The sequence below is a fragment of the Anguilla anguilla genome, chromosome 2 (assembly GCF_013347855.1).
Source record: "Anguilla anguilla isolate fAngAng1 chromosome 2, fAngAng1.pri, whole genome shotgun sequence".
In the NCBI taxonomy this organism is placed as follows: domain Eukaryota; kingdom Metazoa; phylum Chordata; class Actinopteri; order Anguilliformes; family Anguillidae; genus Anguilla; species Anguilla anguilla.
Genome location: NC_049202.1, coordinates 68,527,139 through 68,548,599, shown reverse-complemented (window position 1 = coordinate 68,548,599; position 21,461 = coordinate 68,527,139). Strand labels below are relative to the sequence as shown.

At 48.1% G+C, this 21,461-nt stretch overlaps 1 protein-coding gene across 2 annotated transcripts in view; it reads right to left on the bottom strand.

Moving 5' to 3' along the window:
• The window catches only part of ntn1a (netrin 1a), a 74,047-nt gene that overhangs the window by 25,731 nt on the left and 26,855 nt on the right, over positions 1-21,461 (bottom strand). For both annotated transcript variants that reach the window (XM_035402018.1, XM_035402009.1), the window contains exon 3: positions 2,074-2,262. In XM_035402018.1, coding sequence (XP_035257909.1) covers positions 2,074-2,262 — 189 coding nt within the window. The remainder of the gene's footprint in view (positions 1-2,073; positions 2,263-21,461) is intronic.

Sequence of the window (21,461 nt, the reverse complement as noted above, 5' to 3'; positions counted from 1 at the left end):
GCTTTTACACTATCCTGCTTTTAACCGATTGAAGAGGGCTGCAGTCTACAGTCAGCCAATGTGACCGACACCCTCCCACTCGCAGACTAAACGCATCGCTTGACCCGCGGCCATCTTTTCCCCCGTGAAAACAAACCCGTGAAGGTGAGGGCGTGAGCGCTGGACGGATCCGAGGCCTGGGCTCGATCAGACGGAATGTAAACGGCTAAATCCGCACGCTCGGCCGGCCCCAGAGTGACGGAACACGGCGGTTGCTATGACGCGCATTCCGTCCAATGACATTCCATCCCCCATTTCGCTCGCACCGCGTGGTTCAAACAACGCCCAAAAGAAGCAGTTTTTTGTGTCAGCTTTGAAAATTCAGGTTTAAGACTTTTAATTTGTCTTTCACTTTACTTTACATGTTGAGATTGAAACATGCTGCTGTGGTTATCATCACTCCTTTTGTTTTAATAAATGTGTCGATAAAAATAGAATAAAAACTACAGTTACGCTGCTATAGTTTCATTAAAGTGCATCAAACCGTAAGTGGAATTTTCATATATGTATTTCACAACATAAATAGTTTGTAGACACATATTTGCATAATATATGTACCGAACTGTACAGAGATGACTTCTACTCCCATTTAATTGGATACCAAGAAAATGTAACCTGAAAAAGAGCTTTTTGTCTTGATACAATACATTTTCCCCCAATATTCCAGTCCAAGACTGTATCTGGGTAAGAATAACGGATCAAGGCAATATAATTCTATAATTCACTGTGTTTCCATAAAAAAATGAAAATATCCAATATGTTAGATATTTCCATATAATTTATGTGTTTGTCAGAAAGACATGCTTTTTCCCCTTTGCTGAACTGCCTGTGTTAATGCAGGGGACAGTGGGTGAGGCCCTGTCGCTGTGTTCTGCCTGTCGAGGAGTGATGGGGGCTTGTTTATACAGAGCTTCAGCTAACGCCCCCCCAACCACCCCCACTGACACCCCAGATCTTTTGTATTCTTTCAGGTATACTCCCAGTATGGAGCGCAGGCTGCCTCCTGCAAACACATGTCAGCGAGTGCACACGCACGCACACATTCTCACACACTCACACACGTAGGTATAGACACATACACATTCACACAAACACACACTCACGCAAACACGTACACACACACACACGCACTCTCTCACACGCACACACACACACACGCACAGACACACGCAGTCTTACACACACACACACACACACACACACACACACGCACACAAACACCTCTGGAGGGACCCACCCCTGGCCTGATTGCTTTCAGCCGTCTGACCTATGCTGAGGATCAGTTCACCCCTCAGCACTGTTTGTTTTGCCTGTCCTGTCAGACCATCCCCAAATAAGTCCCAAATATCTGGGTGTGAAAGAGACACAATCAGGGCCATGTTACTGACAGGGCCAGAGGGAGGAGAAGACGGAATGTTGTTGGGATATATGTTTTTTTCCCCTGGCTGCTGTTTTTGTTCACCTGAAAACAACAGCCTACCTATAAGGCGTTCACCTTGTGGTGGGAGATGGGCTTGCTCAGGTCAGTGTGTGTGCGTGCGTGCGTGCGTGCGTGCGTGTGTGGGCGCTCTCTCTCTGTCCTACCTCGGCAGGCCTTGCGGTGGAAGATGGGCTTGGCCAGGTCAGTGTGTGTGTGTGTGTGTGTGTGCGTGCGTGCGTGCGTGTGTGTGTGGGCGCTCTCTCTCTGTCCTACCTCTGCAGGCCTTGCGGTGGGAGATGGGCTTGCTCAGGTCAGTGTGTGTGTGTGTGTGTGTGTGCGTGCGTGTGTGTGTGTGTGTGTGTGCGTGTGTGTGTGGGCGCTCTCTCTCTGTCCTACCTCTGCAGGCCTTGCGGTGGGAGATGGGCTTGGCCAGGTCAGTGTGTGTGTGTGTGTGTGTGTGTGTGTGTGAGTGTGCGTGTGTGTGTGCTCTCTCTCTCTGTCCTACCTCTGCAGGCCTTGCGGTGGGAGATGGGCTTGGCCAGGTCAGTGTGTGTGTGTGTGTGTGTGTGTGTGTGTGAGTGTGCGTGTGTGTGTGCTCTCTCTCTCTGTCCTACCTCTGCAGGCCTTGCGGTGGGAGATGGGCTTGGCCAGGTCCCTGTAGAAGCCCTCCTTGCAGTAGTGGCAGTGGCGCCCGGCGGTGTTGTGGCGGCAGTTGAGGCAGACGCCGCCGCTCTTCCTGCCGGACAGCTTGTACAGCTCCATGTTGAAGCGGCAGCGCCGGGCGTGCAGGTTGCAGTTACAGGCTGGGGGGGGGGGGTGGCAGGTAAAGGAGGGGGGGGGGGGCAGGTAAGAAGGGAGGGGTTATTCACACCATCATCCACCAATCAGTTTTCACCAATCCACTGAACTCAAATTTTCCATTACATAGTTATTTTACAAAAAGGCACAGGGTGCTGTGCCTGGTGCATTTAGCTTTGCAGCATGCTAAGCGAGTGCCACTTGTTCGAGCCATAAAAACTCAAACTGCAGGCCTTCGCAGACATCCCAAGTAACCGCGATGCGAAGAGCCAACTTTAGAGTAATGAGGTCAGTTCTAATGTGCTAAGCATTTTTCTCCCCTTCGCTCCGGCTCTCCTAATTGAAAAAAGTACATCAGAGGGACATTGAAATTATCATTCCAGGCAAATCCCCACCGCGCTTATGAGTGGAACCGCTGCTTGTTTACTAATGAATAAAGTTGCTACCGCTGAGTTTAATTAATGGCTGATGTTTATTCATGACTCTTTTGTGCGCAGGCTTGCTCGCCTTCATTAAGGCCGTCCGAGCTGCCCGTCCGACACCGCTTCATGCATTATTTACCATCACTTTTTAAAATTTATTTTTTTATGGATCGACAGAAATGAAATGCCCCCCGCTCTGGTCCGCTTTCAGAGACGGGCGCCCTAAACATCTGCCGGTGTTTTTCTGGCGGGCCGGCGGGCGGACCTGCGGGGCTGGGGGGGCGATCCCGCGGTTAAATTCGGAAAGAGACGCCCCCATAATGCTCAGAGAGGGGAGAGAGAGGAGCAGGGAGCACGTGCGGGGAGAACGCAAGGAGAACGTCTCCGTCGGGTCCCTGCTGACCCCCCCCCCCCACCCCCACCCTCGTGCACGGGCGGCCGCACCCCTTATCTCAAAACACGGCTTCCTAAAACTCTGCGGGACATAATGTGCTTTAATTAGGCTCCGCGTGCTGCTCCCCAGCCGCCCCCCCCCCCCCCCCCCCCTCACCCCCCCGCCCTCGTCAGAGCCGCTTCCTCACGCCGATCCCGGTCCTCCTGGCGCAGTCCCAGCCTCCTCGGCTGAAACCGATCCCGGCTGCGCCTCGGGCCCAAGATCAGTCCCCACGGCGGACCGGCTGAGCGGAGCTGACCCCCGGGGACCGGTTTCGTTTCGCGAGCCTTTCCAAAAAGCCGGGCTCATTACCATGCAAGCGCCCTTCTCAGGGGCACCGCACAGCCTCTCTCTCTGGCCTTTAATACGATCCAGGACGCACCGCGCGACCGAAAAGGGATGAGCTTCAGACATAACCTTCTTTGTCTGCTCCTGGCCTCCCGACGGAGAACTTTAAATAAACTTTTGTCCGCGCATGAGAGACGTCCCTTCATAGACGTCTCATTCCTGTAGCTGTGTTAAAACTGAAAGCTTAATCCAACAGACAGCCGTATTGAACAATTGTTCAAAATGAGCAGTAATACGGAGGCTAGTTACAGTAAAACACATCATATACAATTTGGTACTGTAAACTATAAAACCCTAGGCACTTCAGAATCAGTACTTAATTGATATGTGAGTGAAAAGCATAATTTTTCATTAGTCATTCAATACCAGTAAATACTGCCGTTATCTTGATGCAAATTTCTAAAACGTTTCTGAAAATCAGCACAGAGGAATCGAGAAAGTAAGTGGCGATGTAGTGAAAGTGAAGTTGCTGAGAGGGGCGTGGGCATCCCACACTTTTAAAACCATAGACACTTAGTTGGCGATCGCCTTGCAACAGGAAACACGGGTTGACTTGAAAATTCTACAAATGTTAAAAAAAAAAAAATGGAAAAAAAATCTGGGGCCTCATTTACAAAATGTTCACATACATGGACTTGATCCTAAATTCAAAAAATTTGATCTTATGTGAAAATGGACACAAAAATTGAGATTTATAAAACTTGAAATTGACATGAAGATGTGCTCCAGAGGACGCCAACAAATTTTTCATTGTGGCGATGTAGCTGAACTTTTTCAGAGGTGAGAATATATTATTTTATTTTTTGTGGGCCATGACAAACAGCTGTTGCTAGAATCACACCATTATCAGCCTTTGGTTGGCGATTCAACAGTAATACTTGTCTTATGAAATAAAATATCTGATCAACAGCTGATGGTCTGACCACTGGAAGCTTGCAATAGCAATTGACAAATCATATTTTACCTCCTTTTTCAGATGTGAAAGGCCTTTCTTTTAGTTTTATAATGTTTCATACTGTGTCCTCCATCTGTCTTAACCTCCTGAGACCCTAGTATGTTAGCATTTTAATATTTTTGACATAATAAAAGTGTCTTGGATGACATGAACAAAAACAAGTTACAGCGAAAATATTTCAGAAATATTATTTATCTTATTTTTATTGAATGACTTGAGTGTGCAAAGAGACTCACACAATCCAGCGCATTAGCTGAAGTCAAAAGAGTGGAAAGTGAGAGAGAATGAGCAGTTCTAATCTTGGAGCATTATATCAATTGCGTGAGTCTAATTGTTATTGAATGTCCTTTGTAGCGTAGGTCTCAGCAGAGTAGATTAGATTAAGACCTGAGACTCGTGTCCAGTGGGGACAAACTTGCTGGTGTCTTAGGAGGTTAATACAGTTCAGGAGGAAACGTGGAGATGCTCTCGAACGTTCTGGCCCTCTCACGTCACTTCGCGTTCAGAAGCCGCAGATTTCCGAACATCTGCGCAGGCCTCAAACGCTTGGCTGGAGCAGCACACCGATAGCATGCCTGCTGGATACATTTGGCTTTTTTTTTTTAATTCACAGGCACATAGGGGCGCTGGAAAAAAAAGACAGTTTACTCCTTTTTTTTCCTCCTCCATCCTTGGCCCTGTTTTGAGATCGTCGCGATAAAAACTATCCCAAATAAAAAGACGCGGATGCCGTCGTCTCCCGCCCCCCCCCCCCCCCCCCCCCCCGATGCAGCTCCATGCAGGATTCCAATCCCAGGCTGGGAGTAACATCCTCACACCTGCGCTTTTGGGGGGGTGAGGGGTGGGGGGGAGGGGAACCGCACGGCCTGCAGGATTCAGGGTGGGTGACTCTCAATGGGGGAGTATACAAAAGCACACAGGTATTTCACGGCCACCGAGGACCTGACCTGGCCCCGAAAAACAAGGACCCCGCGCACCCAACACCTGAGTGCTCCCCCCCCCCCCCCCCCCCCCCACCCCCCCAGCGACCCGCCCTAATCTCACTCCGCATCTCTGCGCAGGAAGTGCGAGCGACAAGCAAACGCAACGTGGAAGAGGGAGGGCTTCCCAAAAAGGTGCACTCTTCATACGGGCACCTCCATTTCGCCATCCTGACGCCTCGTGCCCGCCTCGGCTCAGCGTGTCCCCGATTCCGGGAATCCGGCTAATGGATGCAACTGCGACGCTATTATCTCTTTGAGGAACAGATCCGTTTTAGAGATACAAGCCTTTAATGCACTTTGAACGCAAACCAGAATTTACATAGTTATTTAGGAGGACGTCGGGGCCCAGCTGCTTGTGGAATTAGGGGAATAACAACCGCGTGGCTGTCTTTTTCCTAAATTCCTGGAATAGCTGGCTTCAGGAGGAGAAGCAGCACTTACAGAAGAGTTTTACTTTTTTCGTTTCTGGAGATTCACAAGAGATGATATGTGCAGATACAAAAATGAGTTTGACATAATCCAGCATGTGAAATATGAAGAACTGGCTTTAGTTAAATCTTTTTTTCTGGTTGATTTATTTTCCTAATGAAAAACCTTAAGGTGATTCTTTATCAAAAGTCACGAAAAACAACATCGGCTCACATACACCTGTGTTAGTCAAAAACCAACTTGCCTGCTTAGCAACCGAAATAAATAAGAAAACCGCGGCGATAGATCTTTTCTGTGAGCATAAGCTGCAGAAGCCTCTCTGGAATGACTTGAAGCAGAAAACGGGTATCCATCTTGTTTTTTTTTTTTTGCACAGACGTTCCAGTTAACGGACGGAAGGGCCGTTATGAACAAACACAGGCCACGCCCAGTCCCCAGGCGGGCTCTCTCTGAACGAGCGCCTCTGCTATCGCCCGCGCGCAGTTCTGCTATCGCCCGCGCGCAGTTCAGCTATCGCCCGCGCGCAGTTCAGCTATCGCCCGCGGCCCTAATTAACGAGCTGATTAACGAGCTGACTGTCCTCGGGGAGCAGAGGGCTCCAGGCACCGATAAGCTCCGCTGAAAGCCACTCGTCAGAACGCCGCGCGGGTCTGTCCAACGTCGCCACGGTTACAAGTGTCTCAGCGCGTTCGGACTCGCGATGTCTCACGTGCGCTAACCGATTGCCCCGATTCCCCCCCACCCCCTACCCACCACTCCCCACCACCCTGTCGTTTCGAACGGAATTGATCCTCTCCGATCACTCATTCGGGTCCATCCATAGACCCGCCCATCGACAACAGCCAGCTCAGAGACAGCCTGTCTGTTGCCCTCTCCCCTCAGGACTCTCATTGGCCTCTGATTCACGCGTCTCGTCTGAAATGATCACGTATAGCAGTGCTCGGCGTAAACAAGCGCTAACATTCGGGAGGTTCTCCCGTGCCCTCGCCCCCCTCATTCCACCGGACCCCTGTCAATCACGGGAACCGCGCGGCCTGCGGTTAGCGGTACAATATTAGCCCCGTCACGGCCGAAATGAAAACAGAGACGGCTTTACCTTAGGAAATGAACGCGCCGTTACGATAACGTTTGTGAAGGATTATTAAAATGTGGACAGAGGCGAAGTTCAGGCTCCGGTAAATCTGGTCACGCTAAGACAAACAGACGATAAGGCCTGACCACACACATGGAAAAATTCTGTCATGCGCATTTTTTCGTTTTTTTTTTTTTTTTTTTTCAGAAAAGTGACTCCACACAGTAAGGAATCATGAGCGGTTTAATATAATTAGCAAGAGTGCATATTGCTCTTAGGTGTAAGAGCTGCCATTCATGTTGAACAAGCTGGAGGGTCTCGCCCCTCGTACCCCCCCCCCCCCCCCCCGCCCCCCCACACACTGCCTCCCACAGAGCTCCTTCAGCGGGCGTGATACCCACACCTCGAACCTGGGTCCTCCCAGCTCTCAAGCTGGCCAACGTCCCCGTGTTCCACCGCAGGTTTAAACAAACAGCAGGAGAGCTGATATGTGGCAAGTTTACTTATAATCCTGCTGGCGCCCCCCCCCCCAGTACATAACCAGATTAGCCCCCAAAAGCCCCCTGAAGACATAATGAGAAAATATTGAGTGTCCCTGCCCCGACACTGTTTTGGTTTAGTCGGCTTTCAACAGGGATGGGGATAGGGGGATAGGGGGATGGAGATGGGGATAGGGGGGCGGGGGGGTTTAGGTGAGGTCTCTGGAGCACAATGAGGGGCCGCTCTCCGAGCAGACAGCTGAGAAGCCGGCCGTGCAGAGCTTTTCATCAGTCCGGGGCCCCTGAGTAGCTGCAGCACCTCCAGGCATCCCAAGACCGCGCCTGCAGGCAGACTAAGCACGAGCACAAAGCACGCCACAACAACACAGCCTCCGGAGAGAGAGAGAGAGGCAGCGGGAAGGGTCAGAGCAAAACTGCAGCTGGGAACTACTGCCGCTGAAGCTGCAGCCTGCAAGAACACAGCCAGGAGAGACTGTCTGTCTGTGTGTGTGTGTGTGTGTGTGTGTGTGCACATACATGCATGTGTGTGCGTCTCATTGGTTGTATGTGTGTGTATGTGTGTGCGTGCGTGGGTGGGTGTGGGTGTGCATGCGCGCGCGTGTGTGTATGTGTCAGTGTGTGCGTCTATGTGTTCTTACAAATAATAGGCACTTTATATCCCCAATTCACGTATCCATTAAATTATTTCATTCACCGGGGAAAAAGTTAAATGTCTTCAGTACGTTCTAAAAAAACAGACCAGCGTGTCCTCGGACTGAGGAGTGGATTTTAAGTGACTCCTGCCTTCAGCTGAGAATCGTTGAGTCGGCGTCAATGCCGACTCAAATGTGAACAAGCGTGGAATTAGGAAGCACGATCCCAGATTCTGCAAATGAAGATTCGTGTGGACTGAAAGACAGTCTCCTCGCCTGTAACCCACGATTAAAAGCATCTGGTGGCTAATACAGTGCAGCACTGAAATGTATAAGGAATTCTAATTGATTAAATGTGGTGACACCTAATGCAATTTTTTGCTAAGCTGCACTCTGCAGCATACGGAAATGTCCCCCAATAGACAGAAACTAATATTTCTGTATGTTTTCTGGATTTATTTTCATGTTTCTGATAAAGACAAACAGCATTAACGACCGATGACCGATTTTGCTAGCAGGCTGGCAATAATGCATTAAAAATGAAAATGTTATGTCTAAATAATCCAAAAGTTTTATATTTCCTAAGAAGTTCAAAAACCTAAAAACATTCCTTTCTCAAAATTGTCAGAATAAAAGACATTCATTTAAAAAAAAAGAAAACCATTATGTTTGACAACTAAAAACCGTTATTTTACATAATTTCAAATAATCAATTAATTCCTGCCTGAATTGGGACAAGTCACACTGATCTGAAGTAAGGGATAATAATGAAGGAATAATAGAAGAAGAACGAAGAATATTACTTTAGAAGGAAATGAAGAGGAATTGATAAAAACAAATCTGGTTTGAAGCTGAAGGGGTTACTCTGGAGATGGAATTTGGCTGGCAGGGAATTTGAAAATTCCACAACATCTCTGCTCTTCATACGCACTGCAGACTGTGTTTTTTATTATAATACATCATAGAGGATTAAATGTTTGCGCAGAAATCCTACACTTTCACATTAATGCAATGCAGGGATTTAGAGCCATCTACTAATGAAATGTAAGTATACATAACTTTGTTATAGTGTTTGGAATAGAAAAATAGATCAAATATTTGTGGTCTATGAATGTTTATATATACAATGCCACACATGTCTGGACTGCACATTCCTACCTAATTAATAATAATTCCAGCTAAGCTGTTATGTTTCCAAAACACATCACATCAATTTATGAATCCCATAATAGCCGCAGGATTTTTTATTAATACAAACATCTGAAAGTCAAAAATAAATTTAATGTATTCAAAATGTGACAAGATCAAGACCCATATGCCTTAAACATAATCACATGCCTTCCCAAATTAATCCGCAATATTTTAATGGTAGCACTTATGCTTCTTACATTTGCAAACTGTTATATTTTTTTAATATATTGTTTTTATTTTTTTGCTCAGCTGATGGTTCTGGGACTGTGCATCTGAAATACTGTTCATCCATTCAACATTTAAACTACTTTATATACAAAATGAACTATTGCAAAATACAACCAATCCATATACTAAATAACAATGACATTCTGAAAACTGAAACATCCAGGCTGTTTGTTTGACATACATCATAAATACATTTGCAGGAAAATAGAAATGACAGTCATAGGAAATAGTTGTTAATTTAAAATAATCTGAGCTGAGCTGATGTATGCCAGTATAAAAATTCCAATGTGAATATCAACCCACTAATCGTTTTTCTTCTTCAGTCATGTTTTGGAGCATTTAAAGAAAAGCGAGTAAGGTCTTAAAGCAAACTGCATCAGTGAATTGGACGTCTGAACTCACTGAATCCTTGTCCAGCTCAATATCTTTTCTTTTTATGTCGTCCATATTTCATGCATTGAGACACGCACATGCGTTGAAGTGTCTCATAAAGTCCGTGTTATTAGACTACACTACAATGGCCGGGGCGGCACCAAAGGCTTTTGTTCTCTCCGACATTTTGAAGATTTTCCTGCATTAAATATTTCAATTACACATTTTAAAGCCAGCTGTTATTGTGTAGAGGGGGGGAAAAAAAAAGCTTGAGTGTGAGCCCAGTTGAGATGATGAATCATTTTACAAGTTTCCGGAATGCTTTTCACGGTTTGCAGAAAATCTAAACCATTTTTTTTTTTTTTTTTTTTTAAATATCCTGAAATATGAAGAGACTTCGCCTCCATAGAGAGGTCTGAGTGTAAACTATCACCTTGGCGTTACGTATACAAGTGGAAAGATTAGAGAGCGAACCAGGAAGAAACACATTAGGACCCTGGTCTTTGATCACCGAAAACCAGGGTGGACAGGTCCCAGAAAAACAACAGGGAATGGGGAATCAGCTTTAACGGCTGTGCTGTACGCGATCGGCTTTTTAATACCCCGCACATTGCAAAGGGCCGTCTCAGGAGGACGGAAATGACTGTGTGGTTTAATTTGCGTTGAGATAAACACCTGTATTTGCGCCGATGTCAAAAAAACTCGAGCAGCGGTGGAGGTAATGGAAGACAAATGTCTGTGTTGACAAAGAACATGCGTATGTGTTCATGCAGACACACGCACGCACGCAAGCACACACACACGCACGCATGCACACACACGCGCAATCACACACACACACACACAAACACACACACACACACACCGTGACCTGCCTCAGAGGTTAAATCTCTATTTCGTTTTTTGAGATCACATTCAAACAGACTTAGCCTTCTGAACATTAGCCTTCACTGTAAGACACCCCCATTGAGTGTGCCTCACGCGTGCCTGCTGTTGCATTATGGGAGTTACACCGGAATACCGGACTGGCAGCGTAGCTGGAGGTGGCCAGAGACGCAGGCCCAGCGGCATTCTGGGACCTCGCCGTAAGCGACCCCGCTGTACGACAGGGGTTACCGTGACGACCGAGATTTTATCGCGCGCGGCTCGTTCGTCTCTTTTCAATCGCGGCCAATTAGGGGCGGAGCTTCTCCTCCCTCAGGACCCCCGTGCAGTAAGCAGCCGGACCGGTGCGCTACGGCAGCCATCGCAGCGCTGGGCTCAGATTAGCCTCTCAGTCTCTGCCACACTTCTGACAGCGAAGCGCTGGGACAAACACGACTGCTTCACCAGCACCGCCACTGACGCACAGAACGGAGCAGCGCTGCCTGCTGCTCAGACCAGCGGGAGAGGCAGCAGCAGTCACGGATCAGACAGAAGGTCTATCCCATACATTTCCCTCACGGGACAGTGAAGGTTGGAAAAAAGGTAGACTGGGCTGTGATTCAACTGGATTTCGGATGGATTTGTTTCATTTGAATGTTCGGCAAATTGCCCGCCTTTAATTTCAGTCCGTCAGTTCGGCTGGGTTCAGAATTCCTAATATGTATTATTGAGCGTATTTCAAAATTCATATTCCCCTTTTGGCTTATATTGAAGTCATGCAATTATCCAAGGGAATTTCAGATAGCGAGGTTTCAGTGATAGGCAGAGTACCATTAAAACGACTCAAACACCAACTCAGGCCATTAAAGCTGAAGAAATCTCTACTGCCCTATTGCAAGGGGAATCTTAATGACAGAGTGCTTCTGCTACAATAACACTGGCTGTGCAGATAATTGAAATGAAAACCAAATGTAATATTAACACTGGCAGCCCAGAGCCAAGCCTGATTACCATACTGGCTACAGTAATTGTGACTAGTGCTCCAATTAAAAACTACCCACAAGAACAAGAACAAAAAGTTCACTTTCTTCTGATTGGGGATTTTCGTGTTCAAGCAGAAGAACCATTTCATGTATCTTAATCTGTTTCGGTTTTGTAGTAGGGCGGCATTGTAGTATAATGGCTAAGGAGTTGAACCAAAAGGTCGCAGTTTCGATACCCTGGTAGGACACTGCCGTTGTACCCTTGAGCAAGGTGCTTAACCTGCATTGATTCAGTATATATCTAGCTGTATAACTGGATGCAAGATAAATGCTATGCAAAAAGTTGTGTAAGTCGCTCTGGATAAGAGCGTCTGCTAAATGCCTGTAATGTAATGTAATGTAATGTAAAGCCCTGCCTGAAAACTGAAAGCTGGAAGCTGATTGGTTACCATGTGTGACAGGCATTCCGGCCATGCCCTCAGCTCTCTCTCTCACAGGTTCAGCGTGTGTTCAGCTGTCACTCGTTCTTTAGAGAGGAAGTCAGCCCTTCCCTTGGCCCCGTCCACAGCGGCCTGTGACAGCGTTAAAAGGCCCAATGGGGAAGTTCCCCACAGCCTTCGGGGGCAATCAGGGCTAATGGCTTCCCATTTCCCGCATTAGCGACTTTAATGGGTGTACGACACCCCCACCCCCCCTCGTCACTGTGCTTGGGGCAGCAGCCCCGCCCCTCCTTAGACCGAGTGCTAAAAGCCCAGGGTGAGGCACATCTTTCCTGTCCCGGGACGCGGGGGACAGGGCCGGCAGGAGATCCCAGAAACACTGATTCTCCGAGTAACCAAGGCCTTTGTGCGTTCGGAGGAGTAATTCATTGTAAACGGCAGTTTCCTGAAGAAAACGCCACTGTCCTCCCCCCACCCCCGACCCCCCTTTGAGAAACGCAGCACAGCAACCTCAAACCGCCCGAGCAGCGCGGCGCCCGCAGACGGTGTTTGGGGGTGGGACGCACGCCACAAGAATGGCACGGACGGCGAGCGCGACGGACAGGGCCTATTCTGCCGCACGGCTCCTCCGCCGGACTGAATGCCCTCGGGGTGAATGAGGAAAGGCCGCCGGCTGTCAGGTCTCAGTAACTTACCCTGAAGGACAATGGCGGGATGGACCGGCTGCTCTTACTGGCGTGAAGCACTGGGGAGACACTGCTGACGCACACACACACACACGCACACACTCACGCACACAAACACTCACACACACACACACACACTCACACACTCACACGCACACACACACACACACACACACACACACACACACACACTCACACTCTAACACACACACACACACACACACACACACTCACGCACGCACGCACACACACACACTCACACTGTCACGCTTGCACAGTCGTCAATTTTCAGTACCAGTCAGTACCAGTGAGGGGAGCGATTAGCTGAGCTTGTCTCGGGCTATTTAAAATGGCCGATGAATCTTCCCTCCAGACTGTGAGGGAATTGCCAGTCGTGGCTACACATTCTGGTTAGGGAACACCTGTGAGGGACTCCGTATTTCCAGTCTTTGCGAAAAGCTATATTATCTCTTTCACTTTTGATCAATCTTAGATTGGATTGGATATGAAGCTTTAGGAAATTTTGGGAAATAGTGTATTTTACTGTAAATAATTTGGCAAAACCCTCTTCCAAAAATCAATTTTATTTCCAGTGAAGTTGTAAATGTGTGTGTGCAGGTTTGCTGCCCGCCAGACACCAGTCTTATCTCATAACCAGACACCGAAACAAGGAGCCTTGAGACAGCGGTAAACTTTGTTCTAGCTGTCAACATGAAAGAAGAGAAAACCACTATCAAGGGACTTGAAAAAGGAATAACTGCATAATCTATTATAGTCAGAATGAAACTCCACTGAATGACGGATTCAATGCCAATGACAATTTGACCATATGGCCTGTCCTTCAGGTTTCTATTTATGATTAACGAAATGTTTCAGGTTGTCAAGCGCTGAGATTGAGAGTGCAGTTGAAGAGAGGATATATTTGTCAATGTGAATGAATCAAAATGGACTCTGACAAAAAAATATCTATTCTCATGAAGCCCTTTTCAGATTCCCCAGGCTCTATTATAGGCACACAAGACATTTGGCTGCCACTCACTCTCTCTCTCTCTCTCTCTCTCTCTCTCTCTCACTCTCATTCTCTTTCACTCTCTCTCTCACTCTCTCATTCTCTTTCACTCTCTATCTGTCTCTATCTCTCTCTCTCTATCTCTGTCTCACTCTCTCATTCTCTTTCACTCTATCTGTCTCTCTCTCTCTCATTCTCTTTCACTCTCTATATATCTGTCTTTCTCTCTCTCTTTCACTTTCTGTATCTATTCTCACTTTTCTGCCTGTGGTTAGTTTTTTTTTCTCTGTATGTTGCTTGTCTATTATTTTATTTTGAAGTACAGTAAATTCTTTATTTGAACAATCTCCCAATAAAAGGGGTTTTTAAATCTCAAAATCTCTCTCTCTCCCTCCCTTCCTCACTCCCTCACTCTCTCTCCCTGCCTGCCTCCCTCTCTCCCTCTCTCTCTCTCTCTCTCTCTCCCCCTGCCTGCCTCCCTCTCTCTCTCTCTCTCTCTCTCTCTCTCTCTCCCTCTCTCTCTCTCTCCCTGCCTGCCTCCCTCTCTCCCTCTCTCTCTCTCTCTATGGGGGGATATCAATGGGTCAAACGTTCGCACGCCTGCGCCGCTGTGATGTACGGTAATTCTGTGGCTTTGACGACTAAGGCCGGAAGACACACGGCCCTATAAAATTCCCCGTTAAGATATTATCCTGTCATATTAGTCACGAAGCGGCCGTCGTTGATATTACCGAGCTGCCTTGCAGTTTTTTGTAAAACGAAACTACGCTAGAAGATTAAAGTGTTAGCTGAAGGCTTCGGGCAGGGCACACTTCCTGCCTTTCCTCCTTTCTTTGCTTCCTCAGACAAAAACATATCGGTGTGCAATCAAGACCAGGTCTGTGACGGGTAGCGTTACATAACCAACATCGACGCACAAGACCGAATTCTCCATGACTTCTACTGCGATTCTGTATTTGAGCTATGAAGAAACGTTTTCTTTTAAAATGCAGTAGAAAATGGTTGGGGCCTTGTGTGTTCCTCACACGTTGGTGAACTGGAAACGTCCCCCTCTCCGCTCTCATAAAGGTGACTCTTACTCTCGCTGCCAGACGGACGAGCTGGGTGTGAGTAGCTGGGTTATTCGAGTTCCTCCTCACTGCGGATCTGAGGATTGTTTGTCAGCTACGCCCGTGTGTCTCAATTTCAGACGTTCTGCATAATCATGAGTAACGTCTACGCCGCGCTGCCTGGTTAAGACTCATCGCACATTGTGATTGGAAGGCAATCAAAGATGAAGGACGTGCCAGTGAAACTCATCGGCATTGTGTAAACAGAACCTTTCTCCATTCCTGATCTCAAGCAAAAGAAAACTATTTTTTTTTAAAAGAGAACAAATATCTTGCAACACTGAGATCATCTTGATTTGATTGTGAAGTCACATTCCTCGGAACATCAGGAGATAAAAATCCAAGCTGGATTTGATATCGTGATTCATTTGCGCGTGCGGGAAAACCCTGCACAATCAGACGGCCATCCCGCCTACACAGAGCTTCGGAGATTTCCCAGAACGAATGCCTCTGGGGATCTCAGCTCCGCTTCATTTATCATAACACGGAACATGTAGATTTCCTCCTGTTCCTCACGATCTGCCCGTGAAACCTAATCCGTCCATCTCCGCTGCCCCTAACTCACGCAGAAAGGGCAGGCTGATAAGAGAAATAAAACAGACACGGCCAGTTCCCTAACTTCGCTCCAGAGCTGAAAGCAAAGTATCGGCACGGGCTACAAAAAAACTATGAGAGCTGCCCCTGGTGCATGCTGGGAAGGGGTCCCGCTGACTCCTGCTGCTTCATCCGGCCGTTTCCACTTGTCTTCACGGGGCAAACTGAGCACCCGCCACCAAACTTTCCAGGTGCGTGGCCCTTATCCCCCTCCCGGCTTCTCTGCGTGTGGAAGTGCGGTGTGGATCTCCAGGGACCACACACTCACCGCTTGCAGATGTCGTTAACTCTGCGTCACCTTTCCCTGTCTGTCTTCCAGGATTTACTGTCTCTGCTCGACACTAACAGGCCATTGCGTCTGCTTCGTTGGGAATGTAATTCCACCACAATGGATTACCGCAATTACCGGATTATTGTTTACCGTAAAAATTTACGAAGCTTGAAAATGACTACGTAGATTGGGCAGGGGTGGGGTGGAGGCGTGCAGGGCTCGGGCTGCTTCCAGAGGGGTCCACGTCAAAAGGCTCCCCCCCCCCCCCCTTCCATTAACCAGCGTGCGTCGAAGACTCATGTGGACAATTAGGGCCCGTCCCTTTTTATAGGCTGTCTTTCCAATCGCGTTTACAGCCTGTCAATTAGCACAAACGGTCTCGGGGGCAACATTGGGCTCCGGCACCTGGGATCAATAAAACCCATGGGCTAGCCCTGCTAGTGGGACGGCTCAGTAGTCTGAGGGTGGCTGGGCTTTTTACGTGTCTCAATGCAGGACTGCCTGCCGCCGTGGGCTATGCGTGGCAAATTGTGGTCACTCACTCACTCACTCACTTACTCACTCACTCACTCACTCACTCACACTGGTGCTTCGTTTAGTAGGACGCATGCGCAGGTGCATCTCCAAAAATCACCAATTCGAACGGCACAAGATTTTTAAGCACAGCTTTATCGCCTAACGTTACTTTAGCTAACCCTAACATGTTAGCGTTTCGCCTACTTTAGTTAACCTAGTTAGCGTGTACCACCGATACAGATGTATGGACACACGAAGGACAAAAAATACCATTACAGAGGTGAGGACATGCCATAGCAAGCTAGCTATATAGTTAGCCAAGTTTTACTCATGACACTTTGTACAGGTGCGCCGTGGGTCTGGACGGTTTCGTGCTTGTTCTTCATGACAGAACTAGCATTAGAACCTCATTGTAACAACAAAGTGTATTTAAAAAATAAATTCAAAGCACCAGCTGAATTGCAAACAGTATACAGACACTAAACAGGCATTATTCATTCTTAAAATCTAGAAGTGCTTTATAAATACAATTAATTATTACTACATGTTTGAACTATTTTGAGGTGACTTAACTGATGTGACCCAATCCTCCTTAACAGACTGAAACTCTCGATTCATTCCTCACTAAACCCAAAGACCTTCTCCCCTTGCTATTACAAATATTGCTGCTATTCTGAGAAACAAGCCGTGTAATTTTCATCGCATAAAAATGCCTTATATAGCATCCCCGAAATTACAAAAGGGTGTGATTTCTTTCTCTTTTCTTTTTTTTTCCCAGCGTCTGAAAGAACGAGAACATGTCCAAGAGAGATTAAGGCCCGGCACAGCGCGTACACAAGCTGTCAGACCGTGAGTTACAGGCCCCTCTTTCAGCGCTCGGGAACCCTGTTCTTCTGCGCTACGAACACAGCGCGGCCAGAATGTAAACAGAGAGCTGGCCTGTCAGAATATGCGAGTCGGGGGCGGGGGGCGGGGGGCGGGTGGGGGGGTGGGCGGAGAGGAGACATTTACACCGTCTTAAGACTTTTTATAGGTAAAACAAAACCTGCCTTTAAGGGTCTCAAGTGTTCAGAGTTCGCGGGATCTCAGGCCGGGCCGCTGGCCAGGACCGTGCCGCGTGAAATAATGGCGGTTTTTGACTTCCCGCCACACGTCCAGCGCCGTCTCTCTCCCACCGAGAACAGGGAGCGAGCGGGAAGCGGGTGAACTGTGAATTAGAGTTCCCCGGGTGCCGATCCATCGTCTCTGGACGTGTTTATTGTTTCTTTTTCTTTTTTTTCTTTCTCTCTCTCACTCTCTTCGCCGTGTAAAAGTCGTTCAGAATGGCACGTTCTCCCACCTTTTTTTTTTTCGGTGGTCCGTCCACGGGGCTGAAAGTTAGGGTCCTCGGCTTCGCCCCACTGGCCAAACTGCGTGTGAAACTGCGCGCTCCTGCCGCGCCGCCCCCAACCGCTACACCTGGGGAGCGCGGTAGAGCCTCGTCGCCATGGAAACGCGCCTTTTTTGCGATGACCCGCCATGTCCGTTCGCTGACGTCTCACAGAGAGCAGAACCACTGGGCCCCTGAGACGCGCGCGAACACGGGGTCTAATAACCACGCCCACGCCGACTGCTCGAGCGGGTCCCATAGCAAGCCCATAACAGGCAGCCGCAGGCACTTCCATTCTGCTCATGTTTCTGTGGCATCCCAGTGCTCTCGGACGGACGCGAGCTCCCCTCTCATTGGAGCGCCGTGCGTCCAATAATAACAGCAGAGAGAGAGAGAGAGAGAGAGAGAGAGAGAGAGAGGTTTCGTGTCACACCGCAAGTCAACAGCTGTTTTATCGACAGAGACCGCGGCCCGGCAGCGACGAAGCAGCGGTTATTATCTCCGCGTCTGTTCCACGGCACCGGCAGCCAGAAAACTGCGTCGCACAATGCCTCTCCGCCGCTCAGCGGTCCCGGGGAACGCGGCTGCCATTGGCCAGCTCCCTGATTGCAGGTTTGGAACAGGCTGACCGGTCCACAGGCTCTCCTTCTCTCTCTCTCAAAAAAAAACCAGCCTGCCTTACGTCTACGGCCAGTTTCAAATCCCTGTAACCGGTTCTGACACACTGATTTTTTTTTTGGGAGGTTGGGATTGGGTGGGGGGAGGGGGGTAGGGGGGAAAGGTGGGGGGGGGGGGGGCAGTCGGGGCATTAGAACCTCATTATAACAACTGAGGGGGGTAGGGGGTCGGGGGGGGGGGGGAAGGGGCAGTAAAGTTTAAAGAATTTAGGGAGACAGAAACTTGAAACCTCGCTGCAATTAACTCATCAGGAGAAACCAATTAGCGGGACACAACTGGGATTTTCCGGGTCGATCGAAAGCTTGAGCCGCTCGAGCCCCTGAAAGGCGTAATGAGGAACAGAGGAGGACGTTTCCGCGGAAACGGCAAAGGCGGCGCTGGCGATGACGCAAGCAGCGTCATTAAATGATAATAACAATAATTACCAGAGCTGGAAGAGTACGGCGAACGGCCCGAGATGGAACCGCTTGGAGGTGGAGGTGGCCTTGAAGGTGTGGGGGCTGGGGGGGGATGTGCGGGGGGGGGGGGGGGGGCGTTTTCAGCTCTTGCGATGGAAAGAAAAGCAAGAGGAGCCATTGTATTGTTTTTAGTGGAAAATCTGAGGAGTCCGAAAAAGAAATTCTAGATTTATCGAAAGACTTTCGTAAGTGGGGGGAAACAGCTCATTACTTCTAATGTGTTATTTTTAACTTATGATTTATTCCGACGTAGAGGGGGGGTAAAAGTTCACCTCGGAGGGGAACCTGGACGCCCACGTCAGCCCAGCGATGAGCGCTGCTCTCGGCTCATCGCTACGCGAGAACGACTTTGTCATCTCTCTGCTTCCGTATTCACCTGTGCAGGTATCAGGCCTACGCAGACGGACATGGGGGCAATGGGTGGTCGATTGGAGTAACATACTAGCCTGCCTAACCAACTCCCCCCCCCCCAAATAGATATATGTGGATGAGAAAGAGGAAAGAGGAAAAGACACATCACAGCTGCTCGAGCTGGAAACTGAGCAGCGCATTGGCCACAGGAAACACACTGAACTCAACGACTTCCTGTGCCAGATAGCCAATGCGGTCATTCGATCTACACTTCCTACGTCTGCCTGCCCTCACTGCGATTATCCACATGCTCCTTAACATCATAAAGAGTTTCATAATTTAAAAAGAAAATTTTAAAGAACACAGTCTTGTGTAACTTTGTGAAACAGACATTATATTGGCTTGGATGCATTATTGGTTGTTTTACATATCACTGTGGGTAAAACATTCTCCCTGTGGCCCAGTGTGTTTATGTAACTGTCCTACTAAATTTAATAAACTTGATATAAACAGAACAAACTTATTGCTCTCATATTTATTATTGCCAAATGCAAAAATAAAGTGATTATCTTACTATCTTTACGTCAGTTTATTCAAAATTTCTGCATGTATACATTCAATGTTTAGTAAGTGTACTTCTGTTAAGGATCTGCGTACAATGCACACGTGTTCTATAAACAGTATAAGCTTTTGTTCAATGGGGTATGTCCTGAGGAATTAAAATGTAAAGATTTCTGTATTATTCTCCATAGAGACACTGGCTATACACTACGTTTTACCAGCCTGTTGTGGTTGTACTGAGGGGAAAACACATTTAACGAGGCCTGTAAAGAAACTGTTCAGTTACAAGTCCGAAAGGGAGAGGCCAAGTCTCTCAAGACTCCTGTGCTCTAAAGGTCAAAGAGGTTCAATTAAGTTCTGGGTCTAATTTGCCTACATATGCCTCCTGTCTCCAATTTGTAAGGCTTATGGGTGTCATTGACAGGATTCCCAAAGATAAAGGCTTGAACCCTAGCAATTAAAAAGTTTTGTCTTTTTTTAAAAATGTATTTTTGCCTTTTTGACCAATTAAACTGACCGTGCCTGGACATTGCAGTCCTGAACTGTGAGTTACTTGAGCATGCTAAGCAGCCACAACCACGGCCATTGTGAGTAACAGGGAGTATATGCTCTCAGCTAAGAAAGCATAGCTCACATAGTTTATATGCTACACCCAAGAATGGCCCGGGCTATTGTTGTTATTCTACATTTTTTTTTTTTTTTTTTTTTTTTTTTTTAAACATCTAATTCCATTCTTTTGTCAGTGTTTGTTTTTTGGGGCTTCCAGCTCATTTCATTTCCCACCCCATGCGTGTGGAAACCCCTCCTCTCCAGGAAACCAGATACTGTATCCCCGCCGGGGGGTCATCCTGTGGAAACGCGGCTCAGTATCCCAGCAAACAGACCCCGGCGCGCGGGCCCGGAGCGCGGGGACCCGGGGGCGAGAAAGGGCTCGTGTGAAGATGGCTATCGCCCCGGGGTTAGGCGCAGAAGAGCCCTGCCAAAAGGAAAAGCTCACACACCCTTACAGCAGGGAACCTCCCGGGGGATCTCTGTGTGTGTGTGTGGGGGGGGGGGATGCAGGAGGAAATCTCCATGGGGGGGGGGGGGGGGGTCTCACTGCTGCGTTTCTCTCTCCACGGTAGCACCGAGCAAGGCTCCGCACCGCCTGCCTACACCAAGGGGAGAGTGCTGCTGACGGCCATCCCGGCTCTCCTCCTCTCAGTTTCCCTCTGTAATGGGAGATATTACTGATCGTCCTGGAAACTGCCTTTTTATCCCGTCGCCCACTACAAATCCCTAGTTACTGCAGCAGGAAAATACTGTTGATGTTCAGAGTATCTCAAGATGCATGTATCTCAAGGCCTTTCAGGGAAGGGGGAGGGGGGGGGTGGGGGCCAAGTGGGTGATATTTAGAGCTAATGAAAGGCTAACAGAGCCTTATTTATTTTCCCCACATACGGTACGCGGTTCCCCGTTCCGAGAAAATAATTAGTAACTTCGAAGAAATTAATTTCCAGTTAAGGACAGAGACCAGAGGCCACTCGAGACCTACAGAGCTGCCCTCGTTCAAATAAACATCTCCAGTTAATGGTTCGAGTTCCTTATCACCATCACAATCGCTCAGCTGTTTGCTTTGTCATGATCCAGCGCTTGGCCACATCCAAAATGTTTAAAAGTCTTTTCATACAGATTGTTGTGCTCGGTGGCCAAGAAATGTTCAGACAGATGAGAACTTGTGGGTGATTTTTTTGAAGAACTAAGGTGGGTA